Below are 15,087 nucleotides of genomic sequence, written 5' to 3'. Positions count from 1 at the left end.
TCCCATGTAGTCGTCCGCGGTTTGAGTCCCAGGTGGCTTAAACTCACACCGGGCACGTGTGCGTGCATGCCCAAGATCCGAAGAGGAGAATGGAGGAGAAGGGATTGCGGTGTGGCCATCCCCCCTGGGGAGTGATTTCTCGCTGTCTGCCTCTCTGTCTTTGTCTTTCTAGTGAGTGCATATGCCCTATAGCAAAAACCTCACAAAACAACAACAACAACAAAAAATCGCTCCCTGGGGTGGCAGTGGACAGAACCATCCCGGACTCTACACAGACTATCCAAATAAGCTGTTGGCCTGGCTCATTTTCAAGGAGCACAGTCCTGCGGGCCACAGCCTTACCCAGTGCCAGTTCCTCACCATGAAGTCGATGTTGCTGTCCTCATTCCGGAAATACTCCATCAGCTTCTCAAAGCGGTGCAGCTCCTTGCACACCTGAACAAGCAAATTTTCTCAATAGGAGAGTCTGTCCCACGCAGAGCCCGAGCTCCTGGGCCCTGGCTCCCTGGGACATCATGGCAAAGGGACTGGTTCAGACCAAACTTGACCGCAACTTGATCCAGCAAATGAGCCATTCTGGATGCTACAGAAGGAAACCAGGGACCTGTGATCCAGGGCCTCTGGTCCCCCACTAACTTGCTGAGAGAACTCAGTAAAGCCTGTGCTCTTGGGGTGGGCTTTAAATGCCTCTGGAGGTGGGGCAAGAAGAAACATGAGGGCCCGATGCTGAGTTATCGAAGGCAGGCAGACAGGAGGGAGGGAGTCAGGCCATAGCTAGGGCAGGAGGCTGAGGTCCTAGTAGCAATGAAGGGGAGGGGCCAGTGTGCAGGAAAACCCTCTGCTGAGAGGGGTGCGGGGGCTCCTCTGAGCCTTTGGGCTTCAAGGAGGAAGAGCCATTTCCTGGCTTGAACAATGGATGCTAGGGAAGAGGTCCAAAGAGGAGGAAGGAGGTGGGACCAGCAGCTGTGACTGGATGTCGAGGAATCCTATGTCAAGCTGATAGGTGTTTCGGAGCCAGCCCAGAGCTGGGGAAATTCCACCTAGGTCTTCCCTCACGAAAATAGCCAAGGACCCAGGAGACATTCTGCTCAGCTTCTACTCCCCCAAGGCAGACGCGTCTTCGTGGGTTCTACTGATGGGTTTGCTGCATCAGAACCACCTGGGGGGGACTCTTACAGGTATAGATACTCAGGTCTCAGGTGGGTCTGGAGTGGGGCATGGGGACCTGGACTTTTAACAAGCTCCTCAGGTGATTCTCACATATAGCCACATTAGGACCATGGACTAGAGCGCTCAGCTATCTGACAGTATCCTTAGCTGGCCAGTCCAGAGGTATCCTGGCACAAGATCTAGTGAGAGACCGAAGTTCTGGTTTGCTTTTTTTTTTTGGTAAAGAGGGGGGCGGAGGGCAATGCAACCTGCTCAGCCAAGCACTGGGATGTTAAAGTCGCTTAAGATCCCAGGAAATGGTGTTTTACAAATTGGCTCCCTTGAAAATACACAAGCATATGAAGGCAGGCAACTGACCTCTTTGAAATTGTCAAATGCAGCAAGGATGATTTCGTGACCTCCCCGCACCAAACACACAGCTGCTAGGAGTTCTAAGACGAGGGCTTTGGTCCTAAGGGGTGAGGAGAGAAGGTGAACATCCCAGCTCCCCACCTGAGCCATCACACTAGCTCATTTCTGTGACTGCGTGAGACCTCTGAGAGTAGACAGGTGAGGGGCACTGTTTAGGAAAGAAGGCTTGCTCCCTAAGCTGTGTGGACCAGAAGGAAGCCAGGGACACTTCTCCTCTTGCAGATGAACAGGGGGCGGTTGCAAATCATAGGTTTGGCCCTGGCCACGAGACCCCAAGGCCACACAGGCTTCTTTTCAGAGAACACAGGTCTCCAGAGCCCTGGGCAGAGTGTGGCTCTTTAGAACACTGCAGACGGAGGGGAGGGGAGGGACGAAACTCACCTGGGATTCTTGTTGTTGAGGCTGAGTGCGATCTCATTGACAGCGTGGGGGTGAGACATGACCAGGTTGAATCCATACTGTAAGGGAAAGGACAGGAGGGGACCTTGATGGAGGAGAAGGCAGACAAGCTGGATCTCCTGGGCTGTGGGCCCTTCAGCACACCTGTCTTTTATAGCTGCTGCCCTCCCAGCTCTCCCGGTTTGGCAGACGAGCAGCAGAGGTAGTGCACCCTGGGCCAGTGCTGCCCCCTTACCTGATAGTTCATGATGGCTCTGAGGCAAAGGATACAGACGTGGACGTCATCCTTCTGGCTCACCAGGCGGGAGTTCTTCAGGGCCCTGCGCCCAGGGAGAGTGCTATACCTGGGGGAGAGGGGCCAGGCAGTCAGGCGGGGCTGAGGCTGCTGCTGAAGTGTCCAGGAGCGCTCACCATCACCCAGATGGCAGGCTGCCCCTGGCAGCAGCAGAACTGGTGGGGAGAGGGCCTGTGCCAACAGCCAAGAGACAGGGTGCAGGAGGCAAGGCAGTCCACCAGTTGTCACCTCCCTGAAACAGACCTCTGTCAGCAACTACACAAGATCGCAGCTCTGTAACCCAGAAGTTCAACAAATACAAACAGGAGCTGCGTAGGCCTTCCAGGTCCTCAAGGTGGGTCCAGAGACACTCATCTGCACCTGCCACCCTCCTCCCTTCCGTGCTCCTGGGGAAGCAGCGTCTTGGCTCTATTCCACTTCCAGGTCCCCAAAAGCTTTATGAGGGCCGGGGGTACACCCGGCCTTACTCCACCCCTCCACCACCTCAATCGTGTTTCAGGAGAAAAAGCAGCAGCATAGATGGCATCTGCTCATGTATGACCAGAATGGTGAGCCATGTCCGAGGGACAAATCCCAGAGGAGACCTGGAGAGAAGCATGCCAGGAACGAGTGAGGAAGGACAGGGCCACAGGACCCAAGGAAAGACTCCTGGGGTACAGAGGGGCTCTGAGAAGTCATCTGGTCCATCCACCAGCCGTCGGGCAGGATGGTCCTCTCAGACACCGCAAATGAGCACACTGCAGCCTTAGAGAGAGAAGGCCTGAAGGAGGAAGGGCAGGGAAGGCAAGGGGCGGGCTGGGTAGGAGCTGTTCTAAGAGCAGCCAATGGGGCAGAGTGAAGAGCTGGAGAGCATGAGGGCAGGAGCTGGACACCCAGTGAAGGCCCAGTACCTGTGTGAGACTCCCCCTGCCCGAGAGGCCTGGGAAGAGTGGCAGAGTGAGAATGAGAAACGGAGAGGGGGAGGCTGGAACCCCAGGTGGGGTGGGCACAGCCAAGGACCGTGTACTTACCCAGGACAGACCGCAGGGCAGAGTCAGGGAGACAGAGAGGACAGACCAGAGACAGACGGGCAGGCAGAGGGCAAGAGAGCTGAGCCTGGAAGCAAGAGTGGAGGGAGGAGCGTGAGCACTCACCGCTGGTACCCGAGACCTGGACGGGGCTGGGGGCAGGCAGGCAGAGCGAGAGCACACATACCGGAGCACAGACTGGCGCGCAGAGCGAGCGAGGCTGTTGGTGAAGGGGGCCGACAGGGCGCTGGGCGGCTGCAGGTCCTCGATTGACCTGCTCCAGGACCGGAGCTTGTCAAATGCACCATCGTCACCACTTTCCAGACCCTCAAAGTCAAACCTGGAGCACGAAAGGACACACGTGCGCACACACAGGCACAGACATACACGGGGACGTTCAGTGTCAAGCCCCTCTGGTGAGCCCCCCCAGGTCTCTCGGACAAGAAGCAAGGGCAGAGGAGAAGCAGAATTGGACGGGGACACCTCCTCTTGGCGGGGAGAGCCACCACGCAGGACAGGGCTAGAGCAGGCAGGAAGCTACCAGAGGGATCTGAGGAGAAGGGGTGCTGATGGAGGCCAATTCCTCCGCTCCCCACCAGCCAGGCAACCCCAGGAGTGCCCCACCCCGACCCAAAGGGAGCTAGCAGTGTTTCTGCACTCCCAGCCTTGGGCACGACATCTCAGAGACGCTGCGGCTCCCCAGAGACTCTGCCCTGTGGAGGGAGCGCTGGACAACGGGCCAACTGCATGTCTTGCTAGTTGGCAAACGGCAGCAGCCAACTGCCTCTTGGTGCCCTGGGCGGCCCAGCTGGCTCTGGGTTGGACAGTTCAGAACGGAAGTAAATGGGGGTCTCGACAAGCCCGAGGGGGAACATCCTTTGTGTTTAGGAGGCCACGATCACCCCATCCCAGCACTGAGTTTTAATGTCAGGTCTTCCATGGTTCTGGGTACTTGAGGTTTCTGAGTTTCCTTTGGCTTTCCCGAGGGAAGGAACTGCAGACTGAGGGTACAGACAGGTTCTGAAGTCTATAGTCGCTGCAGGAGTAGGGCTGGTTGCTCCGTCAGTTCCTGTTTCTGGAACCAGATGTCTCCTACCATTGGCGGTTTGTGAATGTGGCCAGGACAAGGACAACCAAGATCACAAACCCACATTGGGGTACACCTGCTCTCAGAAACAGCCCTGCTCTCTCCTGCCCTCTTCTCCCTAGTAGCTCACTGAGAACTGGGGGAGCATCTCCTACAGCCTCTGCTCCCCACTCTGCTCAACTATGCACAGCCTTGGGGTCAAAGACACAGAAGCCAGGGCTCCTTAGAACAGGAAGAGAGGGCTGCAAGTGCCCGGATGTCCAGAGAAAGCCAGGGCAGGCCTTGAGCCCTGGGGACCAGGGGGTGTTTAATGGGGCTCTTAAATAGACCTCAGAGGAATCTCCCTGACCGGGAACCAGTTGCTGGTGGCGTCCCTCCACCAGTAACAGTATTCCCAAGCACTGGGACGTGCACTCGACAAATAAATGCCTCCATGCAAACTCCATTTGGCCTTACCCTTTTTCTCTCAACCCAAGACACACTCTCTCTCTCCCCCCTCCTCCCCGAGTCTTTCTTTTTCAGAGTCAAAGTACTGCCACGGACGCTGCACACTGAGGTTCCAGTGTGTTCTGAGTCTAGAGCAGCTGGGATTTGTTTGCTTTTCAAATGAGACAGATAGGCTTATTTGGGAAAATGATCTACATCTTTTTACTATAAAAGCTCTAACTTTTAAAAAAATCACTTCAGCAAATGTTTTTCATTTCTTTCTATAAAAAGAGTGGTTTTTAAAGGGACAGACGGCTCACAGGGTATGACTTCTGCAGGGATGGGATCAGGGAGTGGGCCACTTGCAGTGTTAGTCGAGATTGACCCGCGGAGGTGAGAGAGGGACTAAACCCGGGAAGGCGTCAGCTTGAACCCCTAAGGCGAGCGTCAAGTGCCAGGACTATAGGGTTTCCCAGGACGTGGGGGCCTGGGCTTTCAGCGCCAGGGAAAGTCACAGGCAAACCAGGGATCTCCCTAGGGATGACTCGTCTTGGGCCTGAGTCTGAATGTATTGCTCACCATGTTTATCATCACTACAGTCTGCCCTTCTGTCCATATTTCAGGCCGTCATGGCATGAGAGTAAACCGAATACTAAAATTAACAGAGCTGTTACCACGGTATAGACCTAGTGTGTTCCGAACACTCCCAAATGCTTCAACACACTACCATCTAATCCCTACAGCAATCCTGGAACCTGGATGCCCTTTCACAGAAGAGGACGCAAACTTGCTTGAGGTCACACAGACAATAAATGACGGAACCGAGACCTGAACCCTGCTTTGTCTAACTCAAAAGCCCTCACGGGGCCAGGTGGTGGTACACTGATAATGCAACCGGACCCCTATGGGGAAGGGCCTTGCTGGGCATCTGAACACACACGTGCACACCCACAGTCCAGGCTGGGGGTGGATTGGTGTGGAGACCCTGTTGGAGGTGCCATCTCTCTGTTTCTTTCTCTCACATGGAAGAAATAAATAGACGTTAAAAAATAAATAACTGTTGTTCCTTCTGCTACACCCTGCTGTCTCTCCTGTGCTAACCTGTTTCTCGCTGCTTCCAAGTCCCCCTGCCTGCTTCCAAAAGGCCCCTGAACGCTTCCTTTTTTCTGCCCAGATCAAAAGTCACAAGTGCTGCTCCTAAGTTCTTCAACAACGACCTGGAGGAACCCTGTCATAGCTGGAGACTCAAAGATGCTTCCTGAAAACGCAACTCTACAAAGATGAGTGACTCTTACCACGGCACCCCTCTCAGGAGCCAGGACGTTTCCTTGGCTTGTTCACAGCCTGGTGTCCAGATCCTGTGTGGGTCCTCGTTCCAAGCTCCCTGTCCTTAGCTCTCTCCTCCTGCTCCCCCAAATGTGCCTTCTACTCCAGCCAATGGCATTCTCCGCCAGCCCTCAGGCATCCCCTCGGCTTGCCTGTCCACTTCCACCACCGCCTGGCCTACTCTCTCCAACTTGTGACCCCTGTTCACGTGGTCACTGTTGAAGCCTTATCCTCCTCACCAAGGAGAGTGGGACTGTGTCCTCCCACCCTGGTCCCCAGCCCTAGTCTCAGAGTTGTACTCACATGACAGAACACTGGGCAAAGGACAGGTAATCCACCAGCACATCCAGGCCTTTGTTTTCATCGTTCAGAAACTCCCGTACCCACCTGCAAATAAGGAAAACTCAGTGGACGGGGGTCTGCTAAAATGGGTCAAAGTAAGGAGGCAGCTGGGCTTCTGACCCAAAGCAACCCCTTCTGACTCCTTCTGGAACATTGCACCAGGCTAAGAAAATTCTAAAATCAAGTTCACAACGGGCCGGGTGCGTGGCACACAGTAACACACTTGGCCCAAGGAGAGCTGGATCCCACATAGCGACCACGTTTCAGGTCTTCAGACAGGCAGGGAACGTGTACAAGTGCCCAAGGCCAACAGACTGGAGGAAGGAGTATGTATGACTTGCCCCTGTGGACGGTGCTCTCCCCACGCCCTCTCCCAGGAGCATGCACTCTATCATGAATAAAGGCCAACACTTTTCTGAGAAACCTAAGACAGACTCATCCATGGTCATGTCACTGGCCTGGACTTTCCCTTGGCAGGGGAGGCAGGGATGGGAAAAGTACAGGCCCTTCTAATACCCTCTCGCTTTATCATGAAAGGACCAGACAAGCTTCCAGGTACTCCCTCCTAAAGGGCCAGGGCCCGGCTCCTTCGTGCTCGGTATCCCTGGTGCCTAGCCTGAGGCCAGGCACACCTAGGACTAGGCAGTGTTCGCTGGAGGACTGAGGCCAGAGGGGATTCAGGGAGGAAGGGTCTATGAGAGCTCTGAAACAGGCATACTGGGCCAAAGGGCTTCTCCCCCAGGTTCAAGGACAGTTTGGAGAAGTAGTGAACAAAGGGAATGTGCGGGAGTTATGCACTGAGTCGGGAATTTGGCAGAACTAAATAAGGCGGGGGGTAATGATCAGGAACTCAGGGAATTCCAGAGTGGCTAAAACCACTCAGAGTCAGAAGGACCCTCCCCTCAGCAAGGAAGGCGAGAAGGCAGACAAGCAGCACCCTAAGAACGATGGCCGACGGCATTTCTGCCCTTCTGCTTTCCGTCCCCATGGGCTGATACATCCCTGGAACGAAAGTCGACGGGCAGTCCCAGGAGGGCCTGTTACATGGCAGGTTCCCTCAGCAGCACAGAGACATAAACAGCCTCTAGATGAGACCCTGCCTCTCTCGGAGCGCTGGGGTCTACGTGGGCCGGCTCTGCCCACACTGCCCCAGCAGAGCTGCTACTCCCCACAGCTGGAACGCCATCACCAGGCTGGCCAGCCACACCCCAAGCTGTGGACAGAGGCTGAGGCTGGATCCCTAGGCCCAGCCCAGGTTTGGCAGCAGGCTCTGGCTGAAGCTGACTGACACCGGAGCTGCCTGAAGTTAGCTTCCTCTCCGGGGGCCGACAGGCCTCCCGTTTCCTGTCTGTCTGCTCTCCAGCTCCCCACCCCCTTCTCATTTCCTGTCTGAGTCTACACTGCTATTTTCGGGATCTTGACACTTTGAGGAGAGGTTAAAGGGCAGTTAGAGAAACCAATACAAGCCAGGGAGGGAGGAGGAGCTGGAGAGGCTCTGGAATCCCACTTCCCGCCCACCAGCCTGGCTCTGGAGCCTGCGTTAGTCTGCTGCCCTGCACTCCCAGCCTCTGTAGGCTCCGGGGCTGATCAGGCTGTGACCGAAGCGAGGGCCTCCTCTTCCCTCCTTACTCTGGGCTCCTGCCACCCTGAAGCACCACAAGCCACCCTGACGCCTGACAAACTGCCTGTCCAGAAATGCAAGAAGAATCCTGGCTCTGGCTCTCCCACGTCTTTCTACTCAGAGAAGCCCAGGTTCAGAGGGCAAGGCTCCTAAACTGCTAGGCACTAAACTATTCCCTGGGAGCCAAGCACAAGTTCAGACCTCAACCTGTGTGCCAACTGCCAAGAGACCCCAGGCCCAGGAACCATGCTGCTCCAGCCCTAGCTCCTGGCCAGCAGCCAAATGGGCAGGCACCAGGTAGAGGGGAGGGCAGAGCGACTGCCGCACACTGCCGTGTGGCCCATACCTGGAAGAACAGACCACCATCCACCCCTGAACGGCAAGACCAAGGACAGAGGACAGAGGGGCCTGAGAAGGCAGGGAAGACCCTCTGCAGTAGTGCAGGTGGGAAGAGGCGCCAGAGCTGCCACTGCGGCACTCGCCCTCACACACAGGGAAACTGAGAAGCCCCTGCCAGCTTTCTCTTTGATGAAGCATTCACCAGACGCAGGTGGAGGCTTGGCTGCGCCTTCCCAGGGACTCAGCTTTCGATGTCTGGTTCACAGGAGAGGTAAAGAAGCCACACTAGGGCCACAAGAGCCCTGCGACTGAGGCCAGGAACCACCCCTTTCCTGTCCTCTCCTGCCATTTCCCTTGTGACTGCTGCTGCAGCTGGCTCCGTACGGGTGTCCCCACCCTCTAACAAGCCCCAGGCAGGCTTGGCCTAGGGGAGGATGAGCGGGCTGCTGCAGGGACGGCAGGGGAAAGGCTGATGATGTCATTTGGCTCTTCCTAGCCTGCTCTCAGGAAGCCCAGGAACCTGCGGCTGGCACCTGCCCAGCAGCCCCGCCCTCAGCCCAGCTCCACTCTCTCATTCACGCACCCATCATTCACGCCAGTCCCGTCGCCTCTGCACCTTGCCTGCGGTTCCACGTCAGATGTCCCTCACTGTGCTTTCTGCGTGCGTGCTCACACTCTCTCACCTTCACTCTGTACCACTGCCGGCCACTTTCACAAAACTACGGCCACTGCCACCCTTCACTGTACCTTACACATCAGCCCTCTGCTGGTTCAGCAATTCCTGCTTCCTGGAGTGGGGAAAAAAGATGCTGGGGTTCCTACAGGCCCTGTCAATGGCTTGGCAGCACCAGGGGCTGTGAGAACGGGAGACATTCAATTCTCGGCCTCCGCTGCCTTGCATCTTCTTTACTGGTGTTATGGGAAGCATCTTGTGCTCATGAATTAAGATTATCTTCTCCCAAGCAAGCAACTAGTCTTCTGGGCACCAGGAAGTCCAAAGAGTCACTGAACACGATCTAGATCTCAGCTACTTAATGTGTTTTCCCAACCCTCAGCCCTCTGGGCCTTGGTTGGCCCGGCACCAGGCCACAGGCAGACTCCAGTCTCAGCTGCTGTGGGAATGTCATCCACTCAGAACCACAGACCAAGGACCCCAGGAGAGGCCCAAGCTTGCAAGAAGCATCCAGTCAGCAGCTGGCAGAACTGAGGGAGAGAAATGCCAGCAAAGGAACAGTCTGAAGCTCTAGGAAGCCAGAAGCCTTTCAAGGGGCAAATCTGCCCCATGGCAGGGAGGATAAACAGCAAACCATCCTCAGAAGACATGAGATCCTGTGTGGTCAGGCAACTACTTGGGGTGAAGAGGCTGCGCTGGCCAAATCCAACTCACCCAATGTGGTTGGTGCGAAGTGAGATCTCCAGCTCCCTTAGTACTTTGGTTGACTCCTGCACTCTCCTCCTGAACTTCTGTAAACATGGAATTGTCTGTCAGTGATGGAGGCCCCAGTCTGATTTTCTAGTACCATCCAAGAGGGCAGAAAAGGAGAAGGAGGGAATACGAGGGCAGTTATAGACCTTCCCTCCATCATGGGCTGCCACTCCAGGCCCCTGGCCTCAAGGGCCCAGAAATCCAATTCCCACTGTTCACACCCCCAAGTCAAAGGGCTCGCCCCCACAGCACAGTGGAACGAGGCCTCCCGGCGTCAGACTTCACCTTCCGAGTTACACTGGGATCCAAGAAGCTCTGGAGTTTCTGGATGTAAGTGTGGGGAGGGTTCTTCACCTGGAATCGTTCCTGTGAAAGAAACACACGAAACACCCAGAGTCCTGAGGAGGGCAGAGAAAGGAGAGCACCCACAGCAGTCAGTGTGAGGGGACTAAACTCCCAAAGTTGTCACCTGGCTCTCAACATCGCCCACACCCTAGGTTCCCTTCCTTCATTTAGCCTCAGGAATTTCCCATCTGTCGTCATCTTCTCCTCCTCCGATCAATGCTCCCTAAGCCTAAAAAGTTTTTCTATGTCAAGGTATTTTAAGAGCCAGTTCCATAGCCTAGTGGTTAAGGGAGCTGGATCCCACGTGGTTGACCACGGTTTGAAACCTGGCCACAGAGGCTTGAAAAATACACTGGGCACATGTGTGCATGCTCAAAATCTTGACAGGATGGAGAAATGAAGAAGGGATTGCGACATTGGGTGATGGTGCACTCTCCCTCTTCCTCTCATCCGGCAAACTCATGCACCCTCTGGCAATTGAAAAGAAATTATTTGGGGGCCAGCAGATGGCGTAATTATAACGTTATTGGACTCCCATGTGGTTGACCGCAGTAGAGTCCCAGACCCAGTGGCTTAAACTCACATTGGGCACATGTCTAAGTGTGCCCAAAATCCTGGGAGGAGAATGAAGGAGAAGGGATTGTGGTATGGTCATCTCCCCAGGGGTCAGGGGGTGATTTCTTGCTTTCTGTCTCTGTCTCTCTGGCAAGCACATGAGCCCTATAGCAGAAATCTCTCTTTAAAAAATTATTTTACAAGTCTGCTGCTTGCTTGGGGCCAGCAAGTGGCATGTGGTTGAGACACTGGACTCCCATATGGCCTACTGTGGTTCAAGTCTCAGACCCAGTGGTTTGCTTTCTTTCTCTCTCTCTCTCTCTCTGTGTGTGTGTCTCTCTGGTGAGTGTATGTGCCCTACAGCAAAAATTTAATAATAATAAAAAAATTAAAAATTATTTTTGAAAAAATAATTATTGGGACCAGCAGTTAGCATAATGGCTATGTTGCTGGACTCCCATGTAGTTGACCACAGTTCGAGTCCCGGACCCAGCAGCTTAAACTCATGCTGGGCGCGCATGTGTGTGTGCTCAAGATCCCGAGAGGAGAAAGGAAGAGAAGGGATTGCGGAGTGGCCATCCCCCCTGGGGATGACTTCTCACTTTCTGTCTCTCTGTCTCTCTCCGTCTGTCTGGCAAGCGTATGTGCCCTATAGCAAAAACCTCTCCAAAAAAAAGAAAAAAAATTATTTAATTATTATTATTATTATTCAGTTTGACCAGAGGGAGACACAGAGAGAAAGAGAGCATGAGAAAGCAAGCCACCAGGTTCAGGACTCGAACTGCAGTCGGCCATGTGGGAGTCTAGCACCTTAACCACCATACCACCTGCTGACCCAATAATCCTTAAAAAAAGAAAGAAAAGAGTATGCTGCCTGCCTACACGATATAGGGACTACAGAGTTATGAACAGTACCCAAAAGATACAATTGGGAAATGCTGTTCACTGCCTTGGCCAACTAACTCCAACTGATGGACAGGGTCAGGAAGGCCGAGGGGAGAGAGCTTGGCTTTATGAAAGTCAGCTTCCTCAGACCTGGACCCTGCAGTGAGGACTTGGCTAGCTGTGTGGCGTTAGCACAGCTCACTTTCAGCTCCTTGCCTGAGCCCTAACAATCCAAAGCAACCTCAAATGCTGAAGCCTGCTTTGAACAAGGTCACCCCTGGTCTGCTACAGGGGATGCTGGACCACACTGTCTTTATTTTGGCTCAGCCCCCTCATCTGACCCAAGAAGAAACTCGGGGGAAACCCTTAGCATTTTGGTTCTCTAAGGGCCTCCACAATCAAGGTATCTGAAGAGCTGGGAGATGGACGCACTCAAGAGTCCTGGAGAGGGGGCCAGCAGGTAGCGTGGTGGTTGAGGTGCTGGACTCCCACATGGGTGACTGCAGTTTGAGTCCTAGACCTGGTGGCTTGCTTTCTTGCTTTCCCTTTCTCTCTTTCTCTCTCGTGAGCACATGCGCCCTATATCAAATTAAAAAAATAATAATAATAATTAATAAATAAATTCACATAATTCTTTAAAAAAGAAGAACCAAATTAAGGGGGAAAAAAAAGTCATGAAGGGAACCAGCAGGTGGCGTGATGGTTAAAGCGCTGGACACTCCCACATGGCCGAGCAGGGTTTGAGTCCTGGACCTGCTGTCTTGCTTTCTCACTTTCCCTCTCTCTCTGGTCAAATTAAAATAAATGAATGAATAAATATTTTTTAAAATTAAAAAAAGAGCCATGAAGAATGATAAAATGTTAGGAAATAGGACCTGAAAACACATGAAAGAAAAAGAGGGGCCAGATGGTGGCACTGTGAGGCTGTGAGGCTGACGTGTCCAGGACTGTTCTAGATTCCCATCCAGGGACCTCCCTGAGTATGCCGACACGTATGTATCCATGATCCAGTGCTGGTTAAGGCTAGGGTTGGATCATAACATCAGGACCCTTTGGGGGGGTGCTGGCTCTGTCTGTTTCTCTGGCTCATGGAGGAAATTTTAAAAAAGAAAACAAATGTTTGGTAAAGCTGAAATTATGAGACTCAGAAAAAACTGAGAGATTATCAATGAAAGAACCTCAGTATCTAAAGGCTACTATCCTCCAACCCCCAAGAAGCTGCTGCTAACTGACTCCTCTTAACGCAGAACACAGGAAATGGGCCTTCGCTGGAGAAGGGCCTTGGACGAGGCTCTCTGAAGCACAGTCCTGGCAGAGGTCAGGCTGACTTGGTGCCAGTGGAGAGAATGGCGAGCACAAACGGGGCACCTGCTTGCCTGAGCCCACCCTCAGCTCCATCATTAGCTGCATTAGGCAAGATCCTTGTTAAAGTTTTAGGTTCTTTATCTATAAAAAAAGCAACAGTGCCTTCTTCAGAGGGTTTCTGTGAGGATGAACTGAGATGCTTCAGTATGTGCAGAGCACTGGTCCATAATGCGCACTGATAAACATTAGTGTGAAGACTTTGTTCCGAGCTTGAAAAGAATAATAAGTCTGATCCTGACGAAGCTCCATGGCGAGGTGCTAGGCACGAAGCTCCATGGCACAATGCCCGTCTATGCCAGAGACTTCCATACCTACGAGAGATCAGGAAGCCAGCCATCCAGCCTAGCAGTAACATAATGCTCCACAGGCCAAAGCCACATGGGAAGGTCCCAGGTTTGCGTCCTGAAGCCTCCCTGTACACAGCAGGCGGGCCTGTGTGCCTGTCATACTGGCTAGCTGAGGCTGAGGTGAACCATGGTGGGATGACCCTGTTGGGGTGTCTCTCCTTCTCATGGAAGAAATAAGCTTTAAAAAGAGAGAAAGATAAGAAAGAGCCAACCCCAAGGTGCAGAGATAATGTGATGCCCAGGAGAAACCAGATCCCACACAGCAAACCAGTTTAGAACACTGGCCCAAAACATGCCAGGCACACGTATGACTGCCTAAGATCTGATGGGCTGGAGAACTGGAGGAAAGGGATCGTGGTGTGACCAGACCCTGTGGAAGGGGCTTATCTCTCTCTCTCCCTCACATGCACACGCTCTATCATGAATAAAGAGAGAGAAACGAGGAAGTACACAGACTCTCCCAGCCCTGCAGACAGACTCGGATTCACACAACCTTCTTGCACGTGCAGGGGAGCCAAGTCACAGGTGTCAGAGCTCGATTCTGAGTGACGTAATGATCTCTAGTCCCTTCTAGCTCTCAACACCGTTCATTAGGGAGAGCTTCCCGTCCTTGGCTGTGTGGACATTTAGGAGCAGGGGACTAAGGGCTGGGGCTTCTCATCTATAAGTGGATGATGAGAAACACCTTGCCATTTGCCAGGTCTGGGGCAGACTGCAAGTGGTGGCTCTGGTGGATACTGCCACGCATAGTCCTATCCCTGAAGGAGGGCAGAAACAGGCTCAGGTGAGAAAACTACCAAACTCCTTCACTGCTGGCCCTACTCCCCAGACCACCTTCATGCCACACCCGTTGGAAAAAAATCCAAACAGCTCTTTGCAGTAGCTAGACAGGAGCTTGGCCTACTAGCTCCATCGGTGTTAGGAGAGTCCCTGGCACAGAAAGTGAGCACAGACTGAGGCTGGGCCCAACACAAGGGTGCCAGGCCGCAGTCACTGCCGTGGCCCTGACACTTTCTCCAGCCCAAGGCACAGCCCCGCCCCCTGCCCTTCCCCACACCCCATACCTGGTCACAGATGAGATCCCACTTCTTCTCATTGTCATACTGCCGCAGGAGCCGGGCCTTGTCAGGAGGCAGGTTCATGGAGCTCTGAAGAGAAAACCTGAGTCAACAGGGTTGACCCCTTCCCTGACTTGGAGGAGAGAAAGCCTGGGCTGCCCATGACTGCCCCCACCACCACGTCAGACTTCACTGGACATTACTGCTGATAAGGGAGGCTTGGAAAGGTGGGGCGGTCCTCGGCTCCCCTCCAATTTACTCTAGTTTGGTTGAGCAATGCCTTCCAAACCATAGGTTATGAAATCAATATTAGGAAGTCAGGATTAATTTTACTTGAAAATAAAATGAACACACTAAAATAGAACAAGATAGAAAATATCAGAATCTACTACAAGTAGGAAGTAAAATAATGTTTCATGAAGCTTTTCGTTTATAATATATATGCACACACGTGAATATATATGAATAGGTCATGTTGTAAAATGTACTTAACATAAGACTGGTTAAAAAATCTGAAAACTGGGACCAGCAGTTGGCGTAATGGCCATGTTGCTGGACTCCCATGTGGTCGACCACGGTTTGAGTCCCCGACCCCGGTGGCTTAAACTCACGCCGGGCGCGTGTGAATGCGTGCCCAAGATCCCGAGAGGAGAATGGAGGAGAAGGGATTGCAGTGGGGCCAT

At 53.4% G+C, this 15,087-nt stretch overlaps 2 protein-coding genes across 7 annotated transcripts in view; one reads left to right on the top strand and one right to left on the bottom strand.

Moving 5' to 3' along the window:
• PRPF40B (pre-mRNA processing factor 40B) overlaps positions 1 to 6,418 on the top strand; it is a 44,843-nt gene extending 38,425 nt beyond the window's left edge. Inside the window, exon 26 of the mRNA XM_027768163.1 lies at positions 5,539 to 6,418. Within this exon, the coding sequence (XP_027623964.1) occupies positions 5,539 to 5,607 (69 nt within the window). The 3' untranslated portion in view covers positions 5,608 to 6,418. The remainder of the gene's footprint in view (positions 1 to 5,538) is intronic.
• FMNL3 (formin like 3) overlaps positions 1 to 15,087 on the bottom strand; it is a 68,996-nt gene that overhangs the window by 12,964 nt on the left and 40,945 nt on the right. For 4 of the 6 annotated variants that reach the window (XM_006168197.3, XM_027768157.1, XM_006168198.3 and 1 more), the window contains exons 2-10: positions 14,411 to 14,494; positions 10,135 to 10,215; positions 9,811 to 9,887; positions 6,425 to 6,508; positions 3,470 to 3,622; positions 2,216 to 2,324; positions 1,963 to 2,039; positions 1,528 to 1,621; positions 361 to 435 (exon numbers count right to left, since the gene is read on the bottom strand). In XM_006168197.3, the coding sequence (XP_006168259.1) occupies positions 361 to 435; positions 1,528 to 1,621; positions 1,963 to 2,039; positions 2,216 to 2,324; positions 3,470 to 3,622; positions 6,425 to 6,508; positions 9,811 to 9,887; positions 10,135 to 10,215; positions 14,411 to 14,494 (834 nt within the window). The remainder of the gene's footprint in view (positions 1 to 360; positions 436 to 1,527; positions 1,622 to 1,962; positions 2,040 to 2,215; positions 2,325 to 3,469; positions 3,623 to 6,424; positions 6,509 to 9,810; positions 9,888 to 10,134; positions 10,216 to 14,410; positions 14,495 to 15,087) is intronic. The other 2 variants (XM_027768159.1, XM_006168199.3) reach the window with 1 other exon arrangement.

The sequence above is a fragment of the Tupaia chinensis genome, unplaced genomic scaffold (genome assembly GCF_000334495.1).
Source record: "Tupaia chinensis unplaced genomic scaffold, TupChi_1.0 Scaffold145652_1, whole genome shotgun sequence".
Classification (NCBI taxonomy): Eukaryota; Metazoa; Chordata; class Mammalia; order Scandentia; family Tupaiidae; genus Tupaia; species Tupaia belangeri.
The sequence above is the reverse complement of the archived record's forward strand: the minus strand, read 5'-3'. Positions and strand labels throughout refer to the sequence as shown.